At 44.2% G+C, this 25,694-nt stretch overlaps 2 protein-coding genes across 2 annotated transcripts in view; both read left to right on the top strand.

The window, feature by feature from the left end:
• LOC125483295 (uncharacterized protein C11orf42-like) overlaps positions 1–24,443 on the top strand; it is a 25,030-nt gene extending 587 nt beyond the window's left edge. The window contains exons 2-3 of the mRNA XM_048597846.1: positions 23,899–24,392; positions 24,425–24,443. Of these exons, the coding sequence (XP_048453803.1) occupies positions 23,899–24,392; positions 24,425–24,443 (513 nt within the window). The remainder of the gene's footprint in view (positions 1–23,898; positions 24,393–24,424) is intronic.
• The window catches only part of LOC125483348, an 80,517-nt gene continuing 79,211 nt past the window's right edge, over positions 24,389–25,694 (top strand). The window contains exon 1 of the mRNA XM_048598270.1: positions 24,389–24,601. Within this exon, the coding sequence (XP_048454227.1) occupies positions 24,445–24,601 (157 nt within the window). The 5' untranslated portion in view covers positions 24,389–24,444. The remainder of the gene's footprint in view (positions 24,602–25,694) is intronic.

Here is a 25,694-nt window from a genome sequence, read left to right on the forward strand (position 1 = left end):
AGTGTGAGGTTTAGTGAGGGAGTGTGAGGGTCAGTGAGGGAGTGTGAAGTTTAGTGAGGGAGTGTGAAGTTTAGTGAGGGAGAGTGAGGGAGAGTGAGGGTCAGTGAGGGAGTGTGAGGTTTAGTGAGGGAATGTGAGGGTCACTGAGGGAGTGAGGGTCAGTGAGTGAGGGTCAGTGAGGGAGTGGGGGTCGGTGAGTGAGAGATCATTGAATGAGTGAGGATCAGTGAGGGAGTGAGTATTAATGAGTGAGCATGGGAGGTTGAGGCGTGACCTTATAGAGGTTTATAAAATCATGAGGGGCATGAATGGAGTGAATAGACAAGGGGTGGGGGAATCCAAAACTAGAGGGGCATAAGTTTAAGGTGAGCAGGGAAAGATTTAACAGGGACCTGAGGGGTAACTTTTTCATACAAAGGGTGGTGTATGTATGGAATGAGTTGCCAGAGAAAGTGGTGGAGGCTGGTATGATTACAACATTTAAAAGGCGTCTGGGTGGGTACATCAATAGGAAGGGTTTTGAGGGATATGGACCAAATGCTGGCAAATGGGACTGGATTTATCTAGGACATCTGGTCGGCATGGATGAGTTGGACCAAAGGGTCTGTTTCCATGCTGTATATCTCCATGACTCTAAGAGTGAGGGCCAGTGAGTGAATGAGGGTCAGTGAGCCACAGGTGAGGTGTCTGAGGACTGGAGAGTGGCTAATGTTGTCTCACTGTTTATGAGAGGCTCTAAGGAGGACCCTGGGAACTGTAGATCAGTGAGACAGACATCAGTAGTGGATAAGTTTTTGGAGGGGATTCTGAGAGATAGGACTTATGTGCATTTGGAAAGGCAAGGACTGATTAGAGATAGCCAGCATGGCTTTGTGCATGGGAAATTGTGTCTCACAAATTTGAGTTTCTTGAAGAGATTACCAAGAAGATAGATGAAGGCAGAGCAGTAGACATTGTCTATTTGGACTTTAGCAAGGCCTTCAACAATGCCCTGCATGGTAGACAGGATTGTAAGGTTGGATCACATGGGATCTAGGGAGAAATAGCCAATTGGATACAAAATTGGCTTTGTGGTAGAAGACAGAGGGTGGTGGTAGTGGGTTGTTATTTGGACTGGAGGCCTGTGACTGCAAGGCCGCAAGGATTGGTTCTGGGTCCTCTGTTGTCATCATTTGTATCAATGAGTTGGATTAGAATATAGGAGGTATGGTTAGTAAGTTTGCAGATGACACCAAAATTGGTGGCATAGTGGACTGTGAAGAAGGTTATCTACAATTACAACGGTACTCACACACTTACCCTCACTCAGTCACTGATTCTCACCCATACGATGATCCCTCACTCACTGATCCTTACTCACTCACTGACCCTTACTCACTCATTCACCCTCACTTACTCATTAACCCTCACTCATTGACCCTCACTCAATGTCATGCCTGCTCCCACCCAGTACATCTTGATTAGAGGGGCCAGTGGGCCGAGAGTGGCAGTTGGAGTCTAATTTAGATAAATGCGAGGTGTTGGTAAGGCAAATCAGGGCGGGACTTCTACAGATAATGGTAGGGCCCTGGGAAATATTGTTGAACAGAGGGACTTAGGGGTGCAGGGTCATAGCTCCTTGAAAGTGGCTTTGCAGGTAGACAGAGTGGTGAATAACACGTTTGGCACTTTACTGCCAGAGCATTGAGTATAGGAGTTGAAACATCATATCGTGGTGGTACAAGATATTGGTGAGGCCAATTTTAGAATACTGCATGCAATTCTGGTCACCTTGCTATAGGAAATATGTTGTTAAACTAGAAAAGGTACAGGAAAAATTTACCAGGATGTTGCTGGGACTGGAGGGTTTGAGTAATAAAGAGAGGCTGGATAGGCTGGGACTTTTTTCCCTGGAGCATAGCAGGCTGAGGGGTGACCTCATAGAGGTTTATAAAATGATGAGGAGCATGGATAACGTGAATAGCCAAAGTCTTTTCCCAAGGGTAGGGGAGTCCAAAACTAGAGTGCATTGGTTTAAGATGAGAGGGAAAGATTTAAAAGGGACCTGAGGAGCAACATTTGTCACACAGAGAGGGTGGTGCGTATATGGAACCAGCTACCAGAGGAAATAGTGGAGGTGAATATAGTTACAACATCTAAACAACATTTCGACAGGTACATGATAGGAAAGGTTTAAAGGGATATGGGCCAAATGCTGGCAAATGGGACTAGTTCAGTTTAGGATACCTGCTCGGTATGTACAAGTTGGACCGAAGGGTCTGTTTCCATGTTGTATGACTCGAGTGAGAATCAGTGATTGTGTGAGGGCCAGTTTGTACGAGGGTCAATGAGTGAGGGTCAGTGAGTGAGTAAGAGTCAGTGAGTGAGGATCAGTGACTGAGTGAAGGCCAGTCTGTGTGAGGGTCAGTGAGTGAGGGCTAATGAGTAAGGGTCAGTGAGTGAGTAAGGGTCAGTGAGTGAGGAACAGTGACTGAGTGAAGGCCAGTCTGAGTGAGGGTCCGTGAGTGAGTAAGGGTCAGTGAGTGAGTGAAGACCAGTCTATGTGAGGGGCAGTGAATGAGGGCCAATGAGTGAAGGTCAGTTAGTGAAAGCCAGTGTGTGTGAGGGTCAGTGTTTGAGAGAGGTCAGTGTGTGCTTGGGTGAGTTAGTGAGCAGTCATGAGTAAAAATCAGTGTGAAGGTCAGTGGGTGAAGATCAATGAATGAAGATCAGTGTTTGAAAGTCAATGGGTGAAGACCAGTGGGTAAAAGTCAGTGAATGAGAGTCAACAGTTGAATATCAGTCAGTAAAGATCGGTGAGTGAGCATCAATGGACGAAGACGAGTGGGTGAAGATCAGTGAGTGAGGGTCAATATGTGAAGATCAGTGAGTAAGGGTCAATGGGTGAAGAGCAGTGGGTGAAGATCAGTGAGTGAGGGTCAATGGGCAAAGACGAGTGGGTGAAGATCAGTGAGTGAGGGTCAATAGTTGAAGACCACTGGGTGAAGATTTGTGAATGAGGGTCAATGAGTGAAGGTCAATGAGTAGGGGTCAATGGGTGAAGACCAGTGAGGGAGGGTCAATGATGAAGACTAGTGAGCGAAGGTCAATGTCTTTGAAGTATCACAACCCATAAAATAGTAGCATTATGGTCATATTACTGGATTAATAATCCTAAGGCCTGATTAATGCCCCAAAGACAAGAGTTCATATCCCACCAAGACAGCTGGAGGAATTGATACTCAATTATGAAATGACAAAGAAGTCATTAGCCTCAGTAATGATGATGATGCAACTACCGGGCTGTTGTATCAAATTATCCGGCTCAGTGATTTGCTGTCCTGACCTGATCTGACCTAAATGCCACTGCAGGTACACAGTAATGTGGTTGACTGGTAACTACCCCCTGAAATGGCTATTAAGCCACTCAGCTCTATTAACCCACTACAGAGAAGCTGAATTAGAATCAAACCATTTGGATTACCTGGTATTGACCTTGGTATCAGAAAAGACAATGACATAACCTGCTCAAAAGGCACTTCTCACTAATATCTGCGAATTTGTTTGGCAAAATGTGAGAGTTACAGACTAGTTTAGTTTGATAAATGAGTAACAGCATGACATAGTCAGACAGGGAGTTCTCTACAATGACTTCAGTCTGCATGAAATCTCATGATATCAGGTCAAACACAGGCAAGAAAACCTTGTGTTGACCATCCCCACCTTGGGGACCACTTTATGGAACACCTACGCTCGGTTCGCAACAAACAACTACACCTCCCAGTCGCGAACCATTTCGATTCCCCCTCCCACTCCTTGGATGACATGTCCATCCTGGGCCTCCTGCATTGCCATAATGATGCCACCCGAAGGCTGCATCTCATATTTCGCTTGGGAACCCTGCAGCCCAAGGGTATCAATGTGGACTTCACAAGCTTCAAAATCTCCCCTTCCCCGACTGCAGCCCAAAACCAGCCCAGCTCATCCCCGCCTCCCTAACTATTCCTCCTACCTCAAGCCCCACCCCCATCTCCTACCTACCAGCCTCATCCCGCCTCCTTGACTGTCCGTCCTCCCTGGACTGACCTATCCCCTCCCTAACTCCCCACCTACACTCACCTTTACTGGCTCAACCCCGCCTCTTTGACCTGTCTGTCTCCTCTCCACCTATCTTCTCCTTTATCCATCTTCTATCCACCTCCCCCTTTCTCCCTATTTATTTCAGAATCCCCTTCCCCTCCCCCATTTCTGAAAAAGGGTCTCAACCCGAAACGTCAGCTTTCCTGCTCCTCTGATGCTGCTTGGCCTGCTGTGTTCATCCAGCTCTACACCTTAATCTGAGGGCACAGATAGGCACACGTGAGTTTGATATCATAGCTATAACCACGATTTGGTTGAAAGATGGGCAGAATTTGCATTTCCACATTCCTGGTTATAGCTTATTCAGTTGAGATGGAGAGGGGGATATAAGGGAGGGGAGATCATAGTATTCATCAAGGAATCAATTACATCCATGCGGAGGGATGATGTCTTGCAAGGATCATCAAATGAGGCCCTCTGGTTAGATTTGGAAAACACAAAAGAGACAAACCTGCTTTTGTGTGTGTGGTATAGGTCCCCAAACAGTCAGGGAGAGATAGAGGATCAAATACATAATCAAATTTCAGAGTGGTGCAACAATAATAAGACAATAATAGTCGGGGATTATTGCTGCTGGAATATTAACTAGGAGAGTTTGTGTGCAAGGTCGGAGTGGGAGCAAAATTCTTGTACTGCATCCAGAAAGACTTCTTGAGATACAATTAGGAAAGCCCAGTGAGGGAGAGGACAGTTCTGGTCCTAAATATTTGGAAATGAGCTAGGGACTAATGGGGAATTCTTGAACTGGGGACATAGTTACAGGATAAAGGGACATTCATTTAAAACTGAGATGTAAAGGAATTTCTTCTCCCAGAGGCAGTAAATGTTTGGAATTGTTAAGAGAATTGTGAAGACCAGATCACTGAAAATATTTAAAGAGCAGATAAAGAGACATACCAGGGTTATGTTAGGCTATGAGTAGCTGCACTGAAAGAGGAGTTGAGGCCTGGGGCAGATCAGACATGACCTTGTTGAATAATGGGGCAGATTTGTGGGGTCAAAGGGCTTATCCAGCTCCTATTTCTTATGTTCTCATATACCATCGTGGACAAGACAGCCCGCTTCATTGCCACATCATCCACCCCCTGTAACACTTTTACACAATGGCAGCACCTCACCAAGACTCATTAGACAGCTCCTTTCAAACCCGGCACCTCTGCCACCGAGAAGGGCAAGGGCAGCAGATACATTGCAACACCATCCCCTGCAGGTTCCCCTCCAAGCCAGACACCATCCTGACTTGAAACAATTTCACTGCTCTAACATTGTCACTGTGCCAGAATCCTAGAACTCCCTCCCGAACAACACTGTGGGTGTATTTACCTCACACAGAATGCAGCTCAAAAGGCAGCTAACCACTGCTTTCTCAAGGGCAACTAGGGATGGGCAACAATTCTGGCCCAGCCAGTAACACCCGTATAATGGATCACATTGGAGCAAAAAAGTATGAAACGTTTTCTCAGAGGATGATAGTCATCCAGGTGAGATGTTTGAGATGGAAAACAGGAGGAAGGAGAGGTGGTGTGGTTTAGGGAAATATTTCAGAGTTTAGGGCCTTGGCAGCTGAAAGAATGCTTGAATTGAATTTGGGAGAATGATTAAAACTGAGGGGAAGCAAGTGACCTGAATTCAGAGGGTGTGTTGGCTGCAGAGGAGTACAAAGATAGGGTGGGTGAAACAATAAAGGGATTTAAAAACATGAAAAATGCAAACTAATTTAGGCCCTCATGTGTAGAGGTAAAGGGCGATCAAGACTCTGATAAAATTAGGACATGGGCAAAACTCACTACCCACCTCAAAATACCCCACTCATCATCTATAATGAGTTTAAGTCTCTCAGCACAGTACTGAGCTCTAGATAAATGTAATAATCAACATCTAGCTGCTCCTGACTGGAAGCTTAATTTGTTCCGATAAAATTGCAAAAATAGAATTAACTTCCTCGAGGGAGGAACCAGTTCTCAGAAAACAGGTTTTGCAGCTTCAAAATAATTAACAGGTTTGAGAGAGAAAGAGATGAGGCACTGCTACATTGATGTTTTTTAATTCATTGACAAGACATAAACATCATTGTCTAGGCAGTGTTTATGTCCAGGAGAAAGTGGTGGTGCACTACTTTGAGTTACCATATGCCTAGAAGTGTGGAGACACCTACAGTGTTGTTCGGAAAGGAATTCTAGGACTTTGACCTTGTGTCACTGAAGGAATGACTGTGTATTTCCAACTCGGGATGGTGTGTGACTTGGAGGCAACTTGTATAGGCAGGATGTAAGATAGGGAGGCAGATATCCTGGTCATCATCCAGGGTGGAGATGACCTATTTAGTTCAAGAAGACCATGCTTCAGCAAGGCAGTTCTGATCATGACATAAATGTCAGCAATTTTCCATTCTTCTCATCAGTTGCTTGTCGAGATGAGTGCTTCCAGAATTTTTATGCATTTTATTTGCTCTAGAAACATGCAACAGTTCCCTCAATTACTCCCAATTGTTAATTATCATGAAGGGAAAATAATCAAGACAGAAACTAGAATTCCTGACGAAACGCAGCAGGTCTGGCAGCATCTGTAGAGAGAAGGCAAAGTTAACAGAACCGAAGAATGGTCACTGGACCTGAAAGATTAATTCTGCTGTCTCTCTTCAGATGCTACCAGACCTGCTGAGATTTTCCAGCAATTTCTGTTTTTGTTTTTGGATTCCCAAAATCTGCAGATCTTTGGTTTTTTTGTTTAAAATTAATCAGAGCTTGTAAAAACCAAAAGAACTGCAGATACAGTAAATTAGGAATGAAAACAGAAGTTGCTGGAAAAGCTCAGCAGGTCCAGCAGCATCTGTGAAGAAAAATCAGGGTTAATGTTTTGGGTCCGGTGACCCTTCCTCAGTACTGCTGAGCTTTTCCAGCAATTTCTGCTTGTGTAATCATAGCTTGTGTTTCATCTTGTGATGTCATGAATCTTCAACAAAATGCTTCGCAAGTCTAATGGTCAACTGTGTCCCAGCTATAGCTGGGCAAGCTGCTGGACTAGTACCTAAAGGCTTTACCATTTACCTCCTTACCTTCCTCTCCAACAAGCTGGCAGTACCTACCTATCTGGTTGGCAGAGTGCCAATGTCCTCTTGAATTAGGCATAGTTCAGTACACCTTTGGTATACACCATATCTCTCTGTGCGACAATCCAAGATACATATATCCCTCACTATATTTCCAATATTGTACCCCAACCCAGTGCTGTATTCTCTAATGTACACTTTGCTCCTGACTGTAACAGTTTGATATACTACAAACCTGACTATAATAATCTTGCTATAATCCATTTTCTCACTATAGTGTGTTGTAATACTCTCTAATTTCCCCACACTCCTCACTGGAACATTTTAATATTCCCATATCACTGCTGTAGAATCCTGACAGTGTGAAACAGGCCATTTGGCCCAATAAGTCCACACTACCCCTCCAAAGAGCATCCCACCCAGACGCATTCCCCTACCCCTGCATTTCCCATGTCTAGCCCACTTAACCTCTATATCACTGAGCAATTTATCATGGCCAATCCACCTAACCTACACATCTTTGGACTGTGGGAGGAAACCGGAACACCTGAAGGGAACCCATGCAGACACAGGGAGAATGTGCAAACTCCACTCAGACAGTCGCCCGAGGATGGAATCAAACCCAGGTCCCTGGCACTGTGAGGCAGCTGTGGTAACCACTGAGCCACCATGCCATAGAGCTCATCATTCTCACTTTGGTGCTTTCTGATACCATCACATGCTGTCCTGTCACACTTTGATATAACCCACACTCTCTACCGTTGCAATCTGACCCCACAACCAAAGAGATATTTGCCTCCCCACCCCTATCTGCCTTCCGTAGGGACTGCTCTCTCCACGACTCCCTCGTCCGCTCCATGCCCCCCACTAGCCCCACCACCCCCGGCACCATTCCCTGCAACCGCAGGAAGTGCTACACCTGCCCCAACACCTCCCCCCTCACCCCCATCCAAGGCACCAAACAAACTTTTCACATTAGACAGAGGTTCACCTGCACATCTATCAATGTGGTCAACTGTATCCATTGCTCCCGATGTGGCCTCCTGTACATCAGTGAGACCAAGCGGAGGCTCGGAGACCATTTTGTAGAGCACCTGCGCTCTGTTTGCAACAAATGACAACACCTTCCGGTGGCCAACCATTTTAACTCCCCCTTCCACTCCCTGGGTGACTTGTCCATCTTGGGCCTCCTCCAGTGTCACAATGATACCACCCACAAACTAGAGGAGCAGCACCTCTTATTCCGCCTTGAGAGCCTACAACCCAATGGTCACAATGTGGACTTTACTAGTTTCAAATTCTCCCATCCCTGGCCTCACCCCATGTCCAACCCTCCCTCTCACTGCACCTCCGTGTCCTGACACAACCTGTCCATCTTCTCTCCTACCTATCCACCCCTCCCACCTCACTGACCAATCCCCACCACCGCCTACCTGCATTCACCTATCACCATCTCATCTATCCTCCCCAACCCAACCCCTCCTCTTACTATTTATTTCAGAGCTCCCTTCCCCCTCCCCCATTTCTGAAGAGGGGTCCTGACCCGAAACGTCAGCTTTCCCGCTCCTCTGAAGCTGCCTGGCCTGCTGTGTTCCTCCAGCTTCCTACAGTGTTGTCTATATCACAATTTCCCATTACACCTTGATTGACATGTACCCTGCACTATAACTACCTGAAATAGTCCATGCCTTTTAATCTAACACTCTGATAAATTTCAATTCACATCCCTGTAACACTGTTATCACTTGGACACACGGATTAACCAAGGAAAGCCAACATTGATTTGTTCATGGCAAATCATGTTTAACTGGTCACTTCATTCTGGAAGGATGTGATTGAACTGGATGGGGTGCAGAGGAGATTCACCAGGATGTTGCCTGGGATGGAGCAGGTTAATGATGAAGAGAGGCTAGTTAAGCTCAGGTTGTTTTCTTTGGAACAGATGAGGCTGAAGGGGGACCTGATGGGTGTGAAAAAGATTCTGAGGGGCATGGACAAGATGAATAGACAACAGCTGTCTCTCTTAATTGAAGGGTCAATAATAGGGGGGCATAGTTTTAAAGTGAAAGGAAATAGGTTTAGAGGGATGTGAGTAATATTTTTCCTTAGAGTCTGGTGAGGTCTGGAATGTACTGCCTGGGAGGGTAGTTAGACCATAGAACATAGAACAGTACAGCACAGTACAGGCCCTTTGCCCACGATGTTGTACCGAACCTTTACCCTAAACCTAGGGTCTATCTAACCTCCACCCCTACCTTATACTATCATCCATATGCCTATCTAATAGCTGCTTAAATGCCCCTAAAGAGGCCGACTCCACTACCCTCTTCGGCAATGCATTTCACGCCCCTACCACTCTCTGAGTAAAGAACCTACCTCTGATGTCTCCCCTATATCTACCTCCACTCACTTTAAAACTATGCCCCCTCGTAATAGCTACCTCCACCCTAGGAAAAAGTCTCTGGCTGTCCACTCTATCTATACCTCTGATCATCTTGTACACCTCTATCAAGTCACCTCTCATCCTTCGTCGTTCTAAAGAGAAAAGCCCTAGCTCTCTCAACCTTTCCTCATAAGACCTTCCCTCCATTCCAGGCAACACTCTGGTAAATCTCCTCTGCACCTTTTCCAACACTTCCACATCTTTCTTGTAATGAGGCGACCAGAACTGAACACAATACTCCAGATGTGGCCGAACCAGGGTTTTGTACAGCTGGAGCATAACTTCACGGCTCTTGAACTCAATCCCTCTATTAATGAAAGCTAACACACCATATGCCTTCTTAACAACTCTATCCACCTGGATGGCAGCTTTCAGGGAACTGTGGACATGAATCCTGAGATCCCTCTGCTCCTCCACACTGCCAAGAATCTTTCCGTTAACCCTGTACTCTGTTTTCAAATTTGTCCTTCCAAAATGAATCACCTCACACTTTTCAGGGTTAAACTCCATCTGCCACTTCTCAGCCCAGCTCTGCATCCTATCAATGTCCCTTTGTAACCTAGAACACCCCACTGCACTGTCCACAACTCGACTCACCTTCGTATCGTCCGCGAACTTACTAATCCACCCTTCCACTCCTACATCCAAATCATTTACAAAAATCACAAATAGAAGAGACCCAGACAGATCCTTGTGGTACATCATTCGTAACTGAGCACCATGTTGAATATTTTCTGTCCATTACCACCCTTTGTCTTCTAAGGGTCAGCCAATTCTGAATTCAATCTGCCACATTTCCCCCTATCCCATGCCTCCTTACGTTCTGCATGAGCCTACCATGGGGAACCTTATCAAGCGCCTTACTTAAATCCATGTATACCACATCCACTGCTCTACCTTCATCCACGTGTTTGGTCACCTCTTCAAAGAATTCAATAAGGTTTGTGAGGCATGATCTCCCCCTCACAAATCCATGCTGACTATCACGAATCAAACTGTGCCTATCCAAATGATCATAAATCCTATCTCTCAGAGCCCTTTCCAATAATTTGCCCACCACTGACGTAAGACTAACTGGCCTATAATTTCCGGGGTTATCCCTATTCCCTTTTTTGAACAAGGGAATGACGTTTGCCTGTCTCCAATCTTCCGGCACTATACCTGTGGACAGCTAGGACGAAAAGATCATCGCCAAAGGTCCTGCGATCTCTTCCCTTGCTTCTCATAGAAATCTTGGATAAATCCCATCAGGCCCGGGGGACTTCTCTATCTTCAAGTTCCTCAAGTTGAGGTGGTTAACATCACAACCTTTAAAAATACTTGGATGAGCACTTGAAATCTCATAACATTATAGGTTATGGGCTTACTGCTGGAAAGTGGGATTACTGTGGATTTAAAGTAGTTCTATCAGCGCAGACTTGGCAGATCAAAGCGCGTCTTCTGCACTATTATTCTGTGAACTAAGCTGACAGAATTCTTGCGATGAGGTAATAGAGAAAGCTGGTGTGGCTGAGATTAGCCTACAGCGTCTCCATGTGCCTTTCTTTGCTTCCTTTGGTGGGATTATTGGAAGGTTTGAAGCTGGCTCAGTATGAGCAGCAACATCAGTTACCTCATTGCATTCTCTTCTTCGCCCCTGTACCAAGCCCGAGAAAAAGTAATCACACTATTCAATTACAACTATATTCTCAAAATCTGTAATTCCATAAATGGAGGTGGAGGGAGTGGAACATCATTGGATGAATACTCTAGAAGCCCATGTTAATGTCGAGAGACAGGGGTTCAAATTTTGAATTTAGTTCATTAAATCTGGAATAGAAAGTACATCTGGAGAACTAATAATGGAAAATAAGTTGATGGCAGATGAATTGAACAGGTATTTGTATCTTGTGATTGGTTAGCTCGCTGAGCTGGTTCGTTGTTCCGCAGATGTTTCATTACCCCTGCTGGGTAACATCATCAGTGCAGCCGCCGAAGAAGCGCTGTTGTGTTTTCTCACCTGTTATTTGAAATCTGGAGTCCATTGAGCTGGCTTACCTCACTTCCGGTTTTCCTTTGCAGTGGAGTGTATATGGGGTCGAGCTCTATGTGTTTGTTGATGGCTTTCTTCGTGGAGTACCAGGCTTCTAGGAATTCCCGTGCCTGTCTCAGCTTTGCTTATCCCAGGATCTTGGTGTTGTCCCAATCGAAATAGTGGTTCTCTTTATCCATGTGGATGGAGATGAGTGAGTATTGGTCGTGTCTTTTTGTTGCCAATTGATGGTTGTGTACCCTTGTGGTTAATTTCCTTCCTGTTTGTCCAATGTAGTGTTTGTCACAGTATCTGCATGGAATCTTGTATATGACATTAGTCCTGTCCATAGTGGGTAGTGTGTCTTTGATTTGGGTGAACAGTTGTCGTAGGGTTGATGTGGGTTTGTGTGCCACTCTGATGCCCAGTGGTCATAGGAGTCTTGTGGTTAGTTCCAATGTGTTCCTGATGTAAGGTAGCGTGATGAGTGTGTCGGGGTGTGTAGCATCTTCCTGGTGTTGTTCGTGTGATAGGCATCTTCTGACCCAGTTTTCCGGGTATCCATTGTCTTTGAATACCTGGAAGAGGTACTCTTCTTCTTCTCGGTGTAGTTCTGTGCTGCTGCAGTGGGTTGTTGCCCGTTTAAATAACGTTCTCACGCAACTTTGTTTGTGCGTGTTAGGGTGGTTGCTGTCGAAATTCAGTACTTGGTCAATGTGTGTGTCTTTCCTGTGTACTTTTGTTAGGAATTCCCCATTTGTCCTGCGTTCCACCATGACATCCAGGAATGGGAGCTGTTTGTTCTTCTCCTCCTCTCTGGTGAATCTGATTCCGGAGAGGGTGTTGTTTATTAGTTTGTGTGTCTCCTCTAGTTTGGTTTGTTTAATAATGACAAAGGTGTGGTCCACGTAGCGTATCCATAGTTTTGGTTGGATTAGCGGAAGGGCCATACTTTCAAGTCTCTGCATCACTGCTTCGGCTATTGGTCCAGAGATAGGTGATCCCATGGGTGTCCTGTTTATCTGTTTCTATATTTGGCCATTAAAAGTGAAATGGGTGGTGAGGCATAGCTTCACCATGTTGTCTGTGGAGATGGTGTCATGTTCTTGTTTTTGTAGTGCTGTCATTGTTTCTCTTGCTAGTGGTATGAGTATTGATGTGAATAGTGCAGTAACGTCAAATTATACCATGTTCTCATCATCATCAATTCTTATATCCTTGATGGAATTGAGGGACTCCTGGGCTGAGTGGATTGAGTGGGGTGACTTGCTGATGAGGTGCTTTAGTCTCCTTTGTAGCTCCTTGGCTAATCTGTGTGATGGCGTGCTGGCAGGGAGACTATGGGTCTAAGGGGTATGTCCGGTTTGTGAACTTTCAGGAGGCCGTGGAATCTGGGGGAGTGTAGTTCCTTCAGGCTTCATTCTTAAGAAGTCTGTTTTGTTGATCTGTCCCGTCTGTTTGAGTCTCTTTAGTGTCTTAAGGATCTTGTTGCCTAGTTGTGTTGTCAGGTCTGTGTGCAGTTACTGGTATGTGTTCTCGTCGGCTAGCAGTGCCTGTGCCTTGAAGAGGTAGTCCCATTTATTTAGTATTACTGTCACACACTCTTTGTCTGCTGGTAGTACTGTGATGTTCTTGTCCTTTTTCAGTCCTTCTTTCAGCTTTCCTTTCAGCTGCATTGAGGGTGTTGCGTTTGCTTTTTCTGGTCAGTGTTGCGATCACTGTCTATCTTATGGCCTGTTGTATTTCTTCATTGATGCTGTTGGTCCTCACTGTGAACAGATCAACGGGACACCTATGGGATCACCTATCTCCGGACCAATAGCCGAAGCAGTGATGCAGAGACTTGAAAGTATGGCCCTTCCGCTAATCCAACCAAAACTATGGATACGCTACGTGGACCACACCTTTGTCATTATTAAACAAGCCAAACTAGAGGAGACACACAAACTAATAAACAACACCCTCCCTGGAATAAAATTCACCAAAGAGGAGAAGAACAAACAGCTCCCATTCCTGGATGTCATGGTGGAACGCAGGACAAATGGGGAATTCCTAACAAAAGTACACAGGAAAGACACACACATTGACCAAGTACTGAATTTCCCTAACCCTAACACGCACAAACAAAGTTGCGTGAGAACGTTATTTAAACGGGCAACAACCCACTGCAGCAGCACAGAACTACACCGAGAAGAAGAAGAGTACCTCTTCCAGGTATTCAAAGACAATGGATACCCGGAAAACTGGGTCAGAAGATGCCTATCACACGAACAACACCAGGAAGATGCTACACACCCCGACACACTCATCATGCTACATTACATCAGGAAATCATCTGAATTGACCACAAGACTCCTATGACCACTGGGCATCAGAGTAGCACACAAACCCACAACAACCCTACGCCAACTGCTCACTCGGACCATAGACCCACTACCCACTATGGACAGGACCAATGTCATATACAAGATTCCCTGCAGAGACTGTGACAAATGCTATATTGGACAAACAGGAAGGAAATTAACCACAAGGGTACACGAACACCAACTGGCAACAAAAAGACACGACCAATATCCATCCACATGGGTAAGGAGAACCATCAATTCGATTGGGACAACACCAAGATCCTGGGACAAGCAAAGCAGAGACAGGCACGGGAATTCCTAGAAGCCTGATACTCCACGAAGAAAGCCATCAACAAGCACATAGAGCTCGACCCCATATACACTCCACTACGAAGGAAAACCAGAAGTGAGGTAATCCAGCCCAACGGATGCTAGAGTTCAAATAACAGGCGGGAAAACACAACAGTGCTTCATCGGAGGCTGCACTGATGATGTTACCCAGAAGGGTAATGAAACGTCTGCAGAACAACAAACCAGCTCGGTGAGCCAACCACAACATCCACAGCCCGAGCTACAAATCTACTCTAAAACCTTAGTATTTGTATTTGTCTTCACTAGAGAGAATATGAGTTACATCCCAGAAGAAGTAATAAATAAGGAACTGGGAGAGAAGGAGAAAGTCAGAAAACTATCACCAGAGAAATGATACAGAGCCAATTGTTGGAGCAGTGGCTGAGAAGTTCTTGGGTCCTGATCAACTTCATCCTTGGGTCATGAAAGAATTAGTTAGTGAGAGAGTTGATGCATTCACAAAAAGTTGGTTTACAGGTGCAGCGGGTAATTAAGAAGCAAATGGAATATTGTCCTTCATTGCCAGAGAGATAGATTTTAAAAACAGGGAGGTTATGCTGCAGCTGTATAGGGTGCTGGTGAGGTCACATCTAGAGCACTGTGTACAGTTCTGGTCTGCTTATTTGAGAAAGGATGTACTGGCATTGGAGGGGGCGCAGAGGAAGTTCACTAGGTTGATTGCGGAGTCGAGAGGGATGGCTTATGAAGAGACAATGAGTATACTGGGACTATACACATTGGAATTTAGAAGAATGAGAGGGAATCTTATAGAAACATATAAAATTATGAAGGGAATAGATAAGATAGAAGCAGGGAGGATGTGGGTGAAACTAGGACTAGGGGATATAGCCTCAAAATAAGGGGGAGCATATTTAGGACTTAGTTGAGAAGGAACTTCTTCACCCAAAGGGTTATGAATCTGTGGATTCCTGCTCAGCGAAGCAGTTGAGGACATTGGTCGAATGTTTTTAAGGCAAAGATTTTTGAACAGTAAAGGAATTAAGGGTTAAGGTCAGCAGGCAGGTAGGTGGAGCTGAGTCCACGAAAAGATGAGCTATGATCTTATCAAATGGTGAAGCAGTGTCGATGGGCCAGATGGCTGCTCCTGCTCCTATTTCCTATGTTCTTATGGCTTTTAATTTCCCAAAATTGCCTCAGGGACAGTCCTGTCAGCTTGGAAGACAGATAATATAATTCGAAAAGTAGGGGAAGGCAGAAAGCAGGAAATTATAGGCCAGTTAGCTTAATGTCGACTATCTGGAAAGTGTTAGAAGCTATAATTAAAGATATTTTAAGTGGGCATTTAATATAAAATCAAGATAACCAGGCATTGTCAATATGGTTTTGTCAAAGGGAAGTCATGTTTGACCAACCTACTGGAGTTCTTTGAGGAGGTAATATATGCTGTGGATGTACCAGCAGATATACTCAACTTAGATTTCCAGAAGGTATTTGATAAAGTGCCACATCGAAGGTTATTGTGGAAAATAAAAGCTCATGGAGTAGCAGGCAGCAGACTGGCATGCTTCAAAGATTTACAGGCTAACAGAAAGTACAGAGTAAGCATAAATCAGTCTGTTCACATTGGCAAGATGTAACAAGTAGTGTGCCACTGGGGTCAGTGCTAGAACCTCAATAGTTCACAATTTATATGAATGAGTTAGATGGAGAATTGGAAGGCATCGTTGTCAAATTTGCTGATCGCACGAAAATAGGTGGGAAGGTAATTTGTGAAGTGGACACAAGGATGCTACAGAGAAATATACATAGGTTAAGTGAGTGGGTGAAGATGTGGCAAAAATAGTATGAATGGGAAAATATGAAGCTGTTCAATTTGTCAGGAAGAAAAAAAATCATATTATCACAATTGTGACAGATTACAGACCTCTGAGATGCAGAAAGATCTAGGTGTCCTTGTGCACGAATCACAAAAGGCTGGTTTGCAGGTACAGCAAGTAATCGAGGAAGCTAATAGAATAGATGATAGCATTTACCACAAGAGGATTTGAATTGAAAAGTGGGGAAGTTATGCTTCATTTATACAGGGTTTTGATTAGATCACATCTGGAGAACTATATACAGTTTTGGTCACGTTATTTAAAGATAAATGTAAATACATTGAATGCAGTTCAGAGAAGGCTTACCAGACTAATACCTGGAATGATTATGATTCCTTATGAGGAAGGATTAGATAATCTAGACTTGTTTCCTCTGGAATTTAGAAGAGTGAAAGGTGACTTGATTGAAATATATAAGATCTTGAGGGGTCTTGACAGGCGGGATGTGGGAGGATGGTTCCTCTTATAAGAGGATCAAAAACTAAGAATCACTTTTTAGAAATCAGACGTCACCCAATTAAAACAGATGTATAATTTATTTTCTGACCCCACCACCAAAGACATTTTTCCCTCCCCACCCTTATCTGCTTTCCGGAGGGACCACTCTCTCCGTGACTCCCTTGTCCGCTCCACACTCCCCTCCAGCCCCACCACACCCGGCACTTTTCCCTGCAACCGCAGGAAGTGCTACACCTGCCCCTATACCTCCCCCCTCACCACCATCCCAGGCCCTAAGAAGACCTTCCACATCAAGTAGATGTTCACCTGCACATCTGCTAATGTGGTATACTGTATCCGCTGTTCCCATTGCGGCCTCCTCTACATCGGGGAAACCAAGCAGAGGCTTGGGGACCGCTTTGCAGAACACAAACGCTCGGTTCGCTCTAACCAACTGCACCTCCCAGTCGTGAACCATTTCAACTCCCCCTCCCACTCCTCAGATGACATGTCCATCCTGGGCCTCCTGCAGTGCCACAACGATGCCACCCGAAGGTTGCAGGAACAGCACCTCATATTTCACTTGGGAACCCTGCAGCCCAATGGTATCAATGAGGACTTCACAAGCTTTAAAATCTCCCCTCCCCCAACCGCATCCCAAAACCAGCCGAGCTTGTCCCCGCCTCCCTAACCTGTCCTTCCTCCCACCTATCCCCTCCTCCCACCTCAAGTCCCACCCCCATCTCCTACCTACTAACCTCATCCCGCCTCCTTGACCTGTCCGTCCTCCCTGGACTGACCTATTCCCTCCCTAACTCCCCACCTACACTCACCTTTACTGGCTCCATCCTCGCCTTTTTGACATGTCTGTCTCCTCTCCACCTATCTTCTCCTTTATCCATCTTCTATCTGCCTCCCCCTCTCTCTCTATTTATTTCAGAACCCCCTTCCCCTCCCCCATTTCTGCAGAAGGGTCTAGGCCTGAAACGTCAGCTTTCCTGCTCCTCTGATGCTGGTTGGCCTGCTGTGTTCATCCAGCTCTACATCTTGTTATCTCAGATTCTCCAGCATCTGCAGTTCCTACTATCTCTGTATAATTTGTTTTCTCTCCAAGGGTTATGAACTCTCTTCCTGAAAAGGTGGTAGAAGCAGAGCCCTTGAATATTTTTAGGATAGTAGTGGATAGATTCATGTTAAGCCAGGAGAATGAAAGGTATTAGGGCAGACAGGAATACAGATTTCAGGTTACAGTCAGACCAGCCGTGATCTTATTGAATGATGGAGCAGGTTCAAGGGCTGAGTGGCTTCTTGTTTTGTGCTTCTTGTTTGTATGTTTAAATGTTTGAATAATAACCATAAAGCTATTTATTAAAAAACAACTCTGATTTTCTAATGTCCTTCAGGGAAAGAAATCTGCCATCCTTACATAGTCTGACCTACATGTGACTCCAGATCCACAGTACTGTAGTTGACTCTGAACTGACACTGAAATGACCAAGCAAGTCACTCAGTTCAAGTGTGGTTAGGGATAGGTAAGAAATGCTGGCCAGCCAACAAGGCCCATATTCTGTGAAAGAATAAAGAAAAAAATCATATCTCTCTCTCTACTTGTAACAATATTTCTGCATCTAAAAATTACCCTGGATGTCCAATCCTCATTAAAGTCGCTCTCACCCTGGTCAGATCCCAGGTCTTTGATTCGTTAATTTCAAGGGAAGCAAAATTGAAAGGACAGGACAGAAAACTGGTTAAGATCTTAGCTCTTCATGTTCTATATTATGCATTTAAGCCCGGTTCCCAGACCGGTGACCTAGACTTCAAATGAGGTTGTGAGTTAAATTTTGGGGTTGCAAGCGCCAAGGCAGCAGTAACTGGCATGGAATTCTGAACAAGTTACAATAGCCCTGCGATTTCACTCACTGCTCACTTCTCTCCTTTCACAGGTCTCCACCTTGCACATGCAGATCTCACCCTCATTGTCATTCTCAGAGGTCTCACTCTCTCCCCTGTCTCAACCTCTACTCTGCTAGTACAACTCACCTACATGCCTCTAACACACCAGCTTACTCATCCTGCTCTCACACGGATCACTCTCGAGAAATTTTTAGAACCTGGGGTACAGGGCCAAATTTTAAAACTTGCAGGTGATATAAAATTTGGTAGAACTGTGCACTGGGATCTAGTTTTAGAATTAATGTGTTTTTGTGGACATTGATAAGGTTTAAGGACTCTAAAGATAAACATGTTCCAGTTAGAAGGTCAAGAAAAGTTTTTTTTACAGCTTAAGTGAAACATCCATAGCTTAGAGAGAGAGGTTTTCTTTTTAGTTTTACTTTGAACTCTTGGCAGTCCTGTAAAGTCTTTTTGTGAAGTGGTTATATAGAGTAGTGCTCCCGAAAACAGTAGGACATAGTGAAACTTGATTAGCTTAAAGAGGTAATATTAGTTCCAAACCAGAAGTGTTGGGATAAAACCCTGAAGATGTATCTTAAAGCTGAGTACATTCAAACTCAGGTGTATAGTAGCTATATGAGAAGTATCTGTCTATTCCCATTCCTGTCTATTAGCTAAGGTCACATGTGACTTAAACCAAACAAGGTGTTAGAGACAGGGACTTTGGTGTGAATACAATGTGAGTAGCGTTTTTTTGTACTATACAAGGTGGGTATTTGAGTACTGTACCAGGGGTGTGTTTGGGTACTATACAAAAACTAATATAAAAGTATAATACTGTGGATGCTGGAAACTTGAAATAAAAAAACGTGTAGATGAAATTCAGCAGTATCTTGTGATTAATGGGTTTATACTTTAACTGTGCTTAAAAATCTTTGAATTTGTATTATGAGTAAATAGTTTGGTTTATTCCATTTTATCTTCTTTTCTTTTGTTAGTAAACTTCTGTTTGTCACTAAAGTAAAATCTGTAACATTATGTGCTTGTGTTACAGTGAATGATCACTTTGTTGAAGCCACAACATAATATGATCCAGCAAGCCAGGTTTCAGTCTGGCATCTGACTTGTCTGTCAATAACTTCACCTTTGATTATAACAATAGAGAGATAGTACAAAATAAAATATGCTATTCTAAAGAGGAGGAAGGAGCAGAAGATCTTAAATGCAATGTGCACAAGTCATTTAAGGTGGCAGGGAAGCAGAAGAAAGTGGTTAATAAAGTTTAGAGGTTTTATTAATGCAACCGCAGAGTACAAGGACAGGGATGTTAAACTCAATCTGTATGACACTAGTTTGGTTTCAGCTGGGATATTGCTGAATTTGGAAGGGTATGAAGGAATCAGAGAAAGCATACAGGAGATTCATCAGTATGATTCCAGAGATGAGGAACTTCATTTATGAGGATAAATTGGAGATGTAGGAAGTGTTTTCTTTGAGAGAAGGCTCGAGAGGAGATTTGATGGAAGTATTCAATATCTTGTCTAGACAGGGAAAGCTGTTCCAATTGGTGAAAGGAATGAGAATCAGAGGACTCAGATTTAAGGTGATTGTTTAAATAACCAAAGGTTGTGAACAAATTGGCTTATCCTTAGACTGTTACTAGGGAGAGAAATGGAATTGCCACTTAGGGGATGGAGTTTGGAATGGAGACTGAAAGCAATGGCTTCAGCCTTCGTAATATTTATTTGGAAATAAAATTTAAATGAATTTATACTTACGCAGTACTGGGTCGGATTATAAATCTGATAATTTAGAACCTGCACAGCTGAGGTAGAAAAGTAGTACTACTCCTTTAGATGATATTCCCAAGGGGCAATGTCTAGATGAGACATTTGACTCCTTTGAACCTTCTCCCCTCACTTAAATGCATAGCCCCTTCGTATTAGATATTTCAACTCTTGGAAAATGATTCTGACCATCAACCTTAATTTTGTTGACTTCTATCAAGTCTCCCCTCAGCCTCTGCTGCTCCAGAGAAAACAACCCAAGTTTTTCTAGCCTCTCCTTATAGCTCATACCCTCTAATCCAGGCAGCATCCTGTAAACCTCTTCTGTACCCTCTCCAAAGCCTCCACATCCTTCCTGTAATGTGGCAACCAGAAATGAACACAATACTCTAAATACAGCTTAACCAATGTCTTATAAAGCTGCAACATGACATCCTGACTCTTGTACTCAATACCCCGGCCAATAAAGGCAAGCATGCCATATGCCTTCTTTGCCATCCTATCCACTTGCGTAGCCACTTTCAGAGAGCTAGGGACATGAACCCCAAGATCCCTCTATACATCAGTGCTGGTCTGGGTCCTGCCATTAACTGTATATTTTTCCTTAACATTTGATCTCCCAAAGTGCAGCACCTCACACTTACTGGGATTAAACTTCATCTGCCATTTCTCTGCCCATATCTGCAACTATCTCGCTGTATCCTTTGACAACCTTCTACACTATCCACGACTTCACCGATCTTCTAAACCAACCATCTACATTTTTATCCAAGTCATTTATATATATCAAACAGCAGAGGTTCCAGTATGGATCCCTGCGGAACACGACTAGTCGTGGACCTCCAGTCAGAGAAAGACCCTTCCACCACTACCCTCTGCCTTCTATGGTCAAGCCAAGTCTGAATCCACATGGTCAAGTCACCATGGATCCCAAGCATCTTAATCTTCTGGATGAGCCTACCATGAGGGACCTTGTTGAAAACCTTACTAAAATCCATGTAGACAATATCCACTACTCTACCGTCATTGATCACCTTCGTTACCTCTTTGAAAAGTTTAATTAAGTTAGTAAGACATGACCTGCTCTGCACAAAGCCATGCTTTTCATCAGGCAATGCTTTTCCAAATGTACATAAATCCTATCCCTAAGAATTCTGTCCTATAGCTTCCCAACCACTGATTTGAGACTCACCGGTCTATAGTTTCCTGGATTATCCCTATTTCCCTTCCTGAACAGAGGAACAACGTTACCTACTTGCCAGTCGTCTGGGACTCTCCAGTGGCTAGTGAGGATACAAAGGCCAAGGTCAAGGCCCCAGCAATCTCTTCTCTTGCCTCTTTCATTAATCTGGGGCATAGAGCTGGTGTAGAGAGCATTGGGCCCTGGGGACTTATCCACCTTAATGCTCTTCAAGAGACCCAACACCACTTTTTTCTTGGTCTCAAAATGCCCTAGCATGTTAACATGCTCCATACTAATCTCACCATCTTCCTCCTTCTCCTGGGTGAATACTGACACAAAGTACTCCTTTAGGATATCACCCACGTCCTCTGCCTCCAAGCACAATTTCCCTCATTTATCCTTGAGTGGTCCTATCTCCTAAATAGTTATCCGAGATAGTAGGAACTGCAGATGCTGGAGAATCTGAGATAACAAGGTGTAGAGCTGGATGAACACAGCAGGCCAAGCAGTATCAGAGGAGCAGGAAGGCTGACGTTTCGGGCCTAGACCCTTCTTCAGAAATGGGGGAGGGGAAGGGGGTTCTGAAATAAATAGGGAGAGAAGGGGAGGCGGATAGAAGATGGATAGAGGAGAAGATAGGTGGAGAGGAGACAGACATGTCAAAGAGGCGGGGATGGAGCCAGTAAAGGTGCGTGTAGGTGGGGAGTAACCCTCCTCCCTAACAGGACATAAATAGGGTTGGTGACGTTGTCTGTAAGGTATGATTCCGTGAGTATGACTGTGTCAGGGTGTTGCTTAATTAGTCTGTGAGACAGCTCTCCCAATTTTGGCACTAGCCCCCAGATGTTAGTGAGGAGGACTTTGCAGCGTTGACAAGGCAGTTTCTACCGTTGTCTTTCTGGTGCCTAGGTTGATGCCAGGTGATTCATCCGGTTTCAGTACTTACGGAACGATGTTAATGTCTGGGAAGACAAATACCTGAAATGAGAGGATTGCCTAACTGGAAATGGTAGAGAAGCTCGATTTTTATCCTCTGGTGTTTAGAAGAGTAGGAGGTGACTTAGTTGAAACATATGAGATCCTGAGAGGACTTGACCAGGTGGATGTGGAAAAAATGTTTCCTTTTGTGGAGAACTAGAACTTGGAGGCATTTTTAAACAGAAGGGGTCACCCATTTAAAACATTTTTTTATTGCAGAGAGTTGTGAGTGTTTGGAATTTCCTTCCTCAAAAGACAGTAGATGTCGAATTTTTAAACATTTTCATGACAGAATTTGATAGATCCTTGATTACCAAGGGGATGAAAGTTTATCGGGGATATGCAGGAATGTGGATTGAGGTAAAAATCAGATCAGCCATGATTTTATTGAATGGTGGAGCAGGCTTAAAGGGCTGAGTGGCCTCCTCTTGTTCTTTATTGGTAAGTTGAAATGACATGAGAACAGTCCCAGCCAGCTGGTGTCTGTGTTTAGGAGGATGGTGTGGACATGGTATCAAAGATGTGGAGGTGCCAGTGTTGAACTGGGATGGACAAGGTCACCAGGTTATAGTTCAATAGGTTTATTTGAAATCGCAAGCTTACGGAGGGATGCTCCTTCATCAGGTGTAGGGAGAGAAGCACCGAGACACAGAATTTATAAGTAAAATAGCAAAAGATAGGCCAACAAGATCACATATAGCTTTGTCACAATCACCTTTCTTTTATTCATACATGGGTATATAGATATCACTGACTGGCAACATTTAATGCCCAACCCTAATTGCCCAAAGGACAGTTAAGAGTCACGCATAGGCCAGAGTGGGTAAGGACATCGGATATCTATCTGCCCCAAAAGGCATTAGAGAACCAGATGCATTTTTATGTCACATAAACAGAAATAGCTGGAGAACTCAGCAGGTCTGACAACATCTGTGGAGAGAAAACAGAGTTAATGTTTCAAGTCAATGACCGTTCTTCAGGGTTCACTAGACGTGAAACATTGAGTCTGCTTTCTCTCCACATATGTGGCCAGACATGCTGAGTTTCTTTAGCTATTACTATTTTTGTTTCAGATCTCCAGCATCCACAGGTATTTTTGGCATATTTATGATCGTTGACAGTGGTTACAAGGCTGTTTTTAATTCCAGCTTTTAATTGAATTCAAATTCCACCATCTGGGATTAAAGCCCATGCCCCCAAAGCATTAGCCTCAGATTCTGGATTACTAGTGCGGTGACATTACCACTATGTCACTGCGTCCCCACTGAAAGTCATTTGTAACGTTGGTAAGAGCTGTTTTGGTGCTGTGACTGGAAATCTGATTGGAGACATTCAAGTGTGAAGTTTCAACACAGCGACACTCCCACATGCTGAATACACTTCACTATAACATTCTGATAAAACTCAGTCATCAGTATACCACTGTCTGATATACACCTTTTGTGTTTCTGATTATCTTTTAGGTATGCGCCGCATACCTTGGTGTACAGGTAGTCCCTGTTCCCTTTCTCGTAGACGCTGAACAGTACGAACTGATGAATGTGCTCTTGGAACGGTCAGAAAGCGTAGGATGCAAAATACTTCGACGCAAGAGTTTCATACCCTTGGGGCCACTGAAAGAAATATTGTTTGATATTGATCCAGAAAGCACAGAACTGATGGAAAATAATATTGAGCGCCAAATGAATAGTACGAGTGACTTTGATCACGAGGAACTGGTCATTGATGAAGGAGCTTTAAAATCCATCAAGTTGATTGTTAAACATGTCAACAAGGAAGTCTCACTGTTTATGATCAATCCTGAAACGCTGAAGGTCTCACACAAACTGCCTTGGATTTATCATGTTAAGCATATTTACATCATCTATGAGGTTTTCTACACCACTGATATTCAACTCCTGGTGTCAGACAATCAGTTGATCCAGCAGTTTAAGTCCAAAACCCGAACTCCAATTGGGTTTTTATGTAAAAAGTTCAAGCTGGGTACAGGAGGAATAATTGGAACTGAGATGCCTCTGAGAAAATCTCTAGCCAAAGCAAACTTTGTTAACACCTCATCCTCCACTTATCAGACAATGGTCGGTCAGTATGCCAAGACATCCTATTATCAAGCTACAAGTCAGGCTAGCCACAATGGTCACAGTGTATTCCGCTCTATATTACCAGGTAAATCATTTAGAGAGTACGTAACGGGTTTCTGAAAGAGAAGGAAATTAACGTTGGCAGTGTGTTTTGTGACCTTTGAAATGCCATTTAGCAAGTTGCATTAATTGGTGCAGATTTACTACCAATGATAACAATGACCTTCAATCAGCGTTTCTTATTTTTTTCCAATAACAGACCCCATTGTTGTTCTAGCTGTTGATTCTATTGTCCTCTCAACACTGTTGGATCTCCCATTTCTCCCCTATAGCACAGATGAAATCTGAACAAGTTCCCTCTTTTTTTCCTCAAACTTTTCTGTGGTAATACTTCATACTCAAATCCATTCAAGGCTTAAATCCTACTTCTATATCGAGGGACTTTCTGCTAAGCCCTCTCCCAACTCTCAGACAGGATACAAGAAAAAGACTTGCAAAGTGCAATTGATGCAGAACTGCTTAGATAAAATGATTAAGGGTGAACAGAAGCCAAGTATTAATGCTATGAAACCCCCAGGCCAGGATGAAAGCCTTGATAAGGAACTGAGATGAGACAAGGAAGGAATCAGTTAAGGAACCAAGGATTTCCTGATTAGAGATCAAAGAATCACCAATGTCCTGGATGCTGCTGAGCGGAGACAGGACATCCTGAAATGGGAGGGAAAACAGATAGAAGTCATTGCCCACATTGGCACAAATGACACAGGTAGGAAGAAGGAAGAGGTCAATTCAGGGAGTTAGGTAGGGAGCTAAAAAGCAGGACTACCAAGGTAATAATGAGGCTAGGAACAGAGAGAGAGTACAGTTGAACACCTGGCTACAGAGCTGGTGTAGGAGGGAGGGCTTTAGATATATGGATCACGGGGATGTCTTCTGGGGAAGGTCGGACCTGTGCAAGAAGGTTGGGTTGTACCTGAACCGGAGAGACACAAATGTCCTGGGCAGGAGGTTTGCTAGAGCTCTTCAGGAGGGTTTAGACTCGTGTGGCAGGGTTGTGGGAACCAGAACAACATGCCAGTAAGTGCACGGACTGGGGACAAGGAGAGACTGAGGTACGTATAGCACAGAGGAAGAGCAGGCACAGGGAAGTCGTGGGGCTCAGAGGGACTGGAGGACGG

The sequence above is a fragment of the Rhincodon typus genome, chromosome 6, assembly GCF_021869965.1.
Source record: "Rhincodon typus isolate 14 chromosome 6, sRhiTyp1.1, whole genome shotgun sequence".
Classification (NCBI taxonomy): domain Eukaryota; kingdom Metazoa; phylum Chordata; class Chondrichthyes; order Orectolobiformes; family Rhincodontidae; genus Rhincodon; species Rhincodon typus.